The sequence below is a fragment of the Octodon degus genome, unplaced genomic scaffold, assembly GCF_000260255.1.
Source record: "Octodon degus isolate 3935 unplaced genomic scaffold, OctDeg1.0 scaffold00102, whole genome shotgun sequence".
Classification (NCBI taxonomy): domain Eukaryota; kingdom Metazoa; phylum Chordata; class Mammalia; order Rodentia; family Octodontidae; genus Octodon; species Octodon degus.
In genome coordinates this window covers 114,141-118,004 of record NW_004524678.1, presented here as the reverse complement: position 1 = coordinate 118,004, position 3,864 = coordinate 114,141, and the positions used below count along the sequence as shown (strand labels likewise).

General features: G+C 43.0%; 1 protein-coding gene across 1 annotated transcript in view; it reads right to left on the bottom strand.

The window, feature by feature from the left end:
• Wdhd1 (WD repeat and HMG-box DNA binding protein 1) overlaps positions 1–3,864 on the bottom strand; it is a 60,111-nt gene that overhangs the window by 32,454 nt on the left and 23,793 nt on the right. The window contains exons 12-13 of the mRNA XM_023723732.1: positions 2,278–2,453; positions 504–663 (exon numbers count right to left, since the gene is read on the bottom strand). Of these exons, the coding sequence (XP_023579500.1) occupies positions 504–663; positions 2,278–2,453 (336 nt within the window). The remainder of the gene's footprint in view (positions 1–503; positions 664–2,277; positions 2,454–3,864) is intronic.

Sequence of the window (3,864 nt, the reverse complement as noted above, 5' to 3'; positions counted from 1 at the left end):
AAAAAAAAAAATCATCTCAATAAAGCAAAATAAAAAGAATTTTACAAAACAAAAAAGAATTTCATACAAAAATGTTTCTAGAAGGACACACATCCAGTGTTTATATCTGAGAGTAGAGTCGCAGCATGAGCTTTCTTTTTTTTGGTGGAACCAGGGATTGAACCCAGGCCCTTGTGCTTATTCTACCGAGCCATCTCCCTGGCTTGCAGCACAAGCTTCCGTTTGCTGGAAATTCTGTATTTTCTTGTCCATGCATGTGTGCTACTCTTTAATAGAACACTAACGATATAAAATGTAACGCCATCTCCTATGCACTGTAAGTTACACCACTGCAAGTTATGAACACATTACTTTGGTACGCAACTTAACAGAGGTAAAAGGGGACGATCAGGGTAGAAACAAACATTTTATTTTATTAACTTTTATCATTAACAACTCTATCTAGCAGTTCAACAGCGTCCAATCCTTCCTAAGTTACCTTGCCAGGTCATCGGTGCTTTCACATGCCAACAAGATAGCTTCGTGGGAAAGATCTGCTACTGTGTAATTCAAGGTGTTTGACAGGTGTGTCGCGTGGTGCACAGAGGTGTCATGGAACTCCACATCAATGGCATTGTCCTGCTCATCGTTATAGCAGCGGATAATTCCAACAGAGTTCCAAACCTGCAAATACAGAAGATGAAACCCAAGGCTGAGAACAATGCAACCTTCTAAAAACCTGTCGGCTACAGTTGCACAAATTGCCAGGACTGTAATTTAAACTACATCAAAGTTTAAATTAGGGAAGCTACCGTAATGCAGAATCTCTAAGTATTTTTAGAGAGCAGCAGTAAGTAGTGTCCGACCTAAAGTACACACATGCTTATTTACTAGTATCTGAAATGTTTAATATTTAAAAATAAACTACATCATTGTCATTTAAAAAGTATTGTACAATTGACTTCTGAAAAAACAAATCAAGTTCCTCAAAACACATCCAAAATTTTATGTGTATCACAGATCCAAATAACATTAGACATTTTCTGTTCCAACTAGTTTACATTAGATAGATAGATAGATAGATAGATAGATAGATAGATAGATATAAACATATAGGTATGTACATATTTATTTTAGGTACCAGGAGTCAAACTCAGGACTTTGTGCTTGCCAGGCAGGCACTTATGAAACTGAGCTATCTCCCCGGCTCCAACATTATATACTTTAAAGCAACACAGGGGCAAGGGAGATAGCTCAGGAGAGTACGCACTTGCCTAGCAAGCGCAAGGGCCTGAGTTCAATCCTGGTTCCGCCAAAAAAAAGCAAAACAAATTGATACCATTTGCAAAACTATCTTCCAATGATGTACACTACAAGTTCACTATTAAGAGTTTCTAGTAAAATTAATGTTGACATTTTATTTATAGTTACACACTAATGTTAACTATAACTATAAAGATATACAATAGAAATTTATACTAACATGTTAATAAAAATACGTTAATACTAGTAATATAATAAAAATTAATATTACTTCATGGTTACTGATGGCAACGGTTTTATTAATATTAAACACACCCTTAATATATAGGGCAGGGCCACATTTTTCAAAAAAACAGGGAAATCCTCAGAATAGAGAACCTCTAAAGTCAATACACTGAAATACAACTGATCACTGATTCAAAAAATACACATTTAATACCTTTAATGCCATATCTTGTCCTAAATGCTAAGACATAAGCTTAGAAAACAAACAATAAAAACCAAGTGGAGACACAGCCCAGCGGCAGAACAGCTGCCTAACACACACGAGGCCCTGGCTTTGACTCCTAGCACCACATCCAAACACCCCCAGAACACTCTCTACCTGGGTGGAGCCCACACTCCAGGGCAGGAGCAGCCAGGGCAGTGTCCCACCTGTAGTACTCATCTCGCTCCTGAACACCACAAGACGAGCTGCCTAAGTAGCTTCTAGTTAGTTCTGGAACCAGCATAATCTTGTATAAAAAAACAAACTTCCCACTCTCAGAAGGAGGGTTTGGAAGTGTAGGCAAAAGACAGCCATTTATTTAAGCTCCTTATGCCACATTTTAGCAGAATTCTATTCAATTGATTCTTCATCATAATATTGAAATAAGATTAAAATTACGAGTTAAATCAACCATAAAGTTATAATTAAACAAAATGGAACAGCCCTGTCCATCAGGGCTTTTAAAAACACTGTTTATCCAACAAATAAAACACAGCAAGGAAAACCACGGGAGAGCAAGATGGACAGGGAACGCGGCCCAGACGCACCATGAACCTGTGAGTGAGGTGTGCAGGTGTGGACCCCGACTGGAACGGCCTCTGCCGGGGGGTCGGCCTGGGCCCGTCCCACAGTGGCCTCTGCGACGTCGCTGGTGGCAGACCGTGTGAGCTGCCCGCAAGGTCCTCCACCTCCTCGCAAAGAGCAGATTTCAGCACTGTACCATCTGGAACACAAAAAACTGTGAGCAAACTACAAACTCAGGTGCCGGGGCAAAGAAAGGCGTTCGCAGACTCTGATAGCCCGCCATCGTCCCCAGTGACAGCGAGGCACTTCTCCCTCTGCGAGCCTGCTGGAGAGAGGGATGCCAGGAGGCACAGTGGGGTACAGCTGCCGGACTCCATGTGAACCAAGCTGGCAGCCCTGGCCCCAGCCCGCAGCCACCCGCTCCACTGCAGACACTAACTTCAGCCAGCCCTGATCCTGGCACAGGTTGCGTAGCAAAGCAGAAACGAGAAGTGTGCATAAGGACAATGGCTGCCTGTGAAAGGGGGCTCCGGCAGCTGTGTGGGCTACAGGTGGGCGACCTGACCTCCTCACCCAATCCCGGCTGACTCCGGCAGACTGGGATACGTGGCAAACGCTTTCTCAGCACAAATGAAGGGCTAAGAGGACTTGCTGCCAATGATAAGAAGTGAGATTTCAGGCAAAACTTTGAATATTGGAAAACTTGTATTTACTCTTAGGAGCCTGGCAACAAGCTAACATTTAAAAACTATATAAGAGGGCCAGCCAGATAGCTCAGCAGATTAGGCAGGCGCAGGGATCAAGGTTCAATCTCCAGCAAGACTGAGACTAGGTGTCGTGGTGCGTGCCTTTAATCCCAGTGCTTGGGAGGCTGGAAACAGGAGGATCACTACAAGTCTCATCTGTGTAGCAAGACCCTATATACTCTGCTAAATACATTAAAAAATAAATTAATAATAAAAACTTGATGAGACTAGTGATAATAATTTAGATGGGGAAATGAAATGGGTGAAGGTGAGGAAGGCTGTAAACTAGTGACCATTATTTTCCAAATTACCACTCACAGTAAAAAGTAAAAAGACAAAAAATCCATTCCAAGTTCCAATCACACCAATGAATCTCAATGTAATAGAGCTGAAACTCCTGGAGTTTCACAGTCCACAAGTACAATAATGTTTAAGCCACTGCCACTAATGAGGCATGGTAGCACGCACACACTATCGGCTCTGAGAGAGAGACAGAGAGACAGAGAGGCAAAGAGAGACAAGAGAAAGATAGAGACAAAGACAGAGTGAAAGAGACAAGAGACAGACTGACAGACAAGAGGGGAGAGAAGAGAGGGAATGGGGGAAAAGAAAGCAAAGAAAAGGGGAAGGGAGGGCCGGGGAGATGGCTCATAGAATAAGCGCTTGTCTGGCAAGCGCAAGGGCCTGAGTTCAATCCCTGGTTCTGCCAGAAAAAAAAGGAAAGGGGAAGGGAGGCACAGACAGTCATTTGCTGGTGCTGGGGAAGGGCAGGCCTCCCCATGCCTGCTCGAGCAGCTTATCCACACTTCTCCCTTCACAACTTTCATTAGTGGGAACTCCAGTTTTCTTCATCGCCTTCAGCAA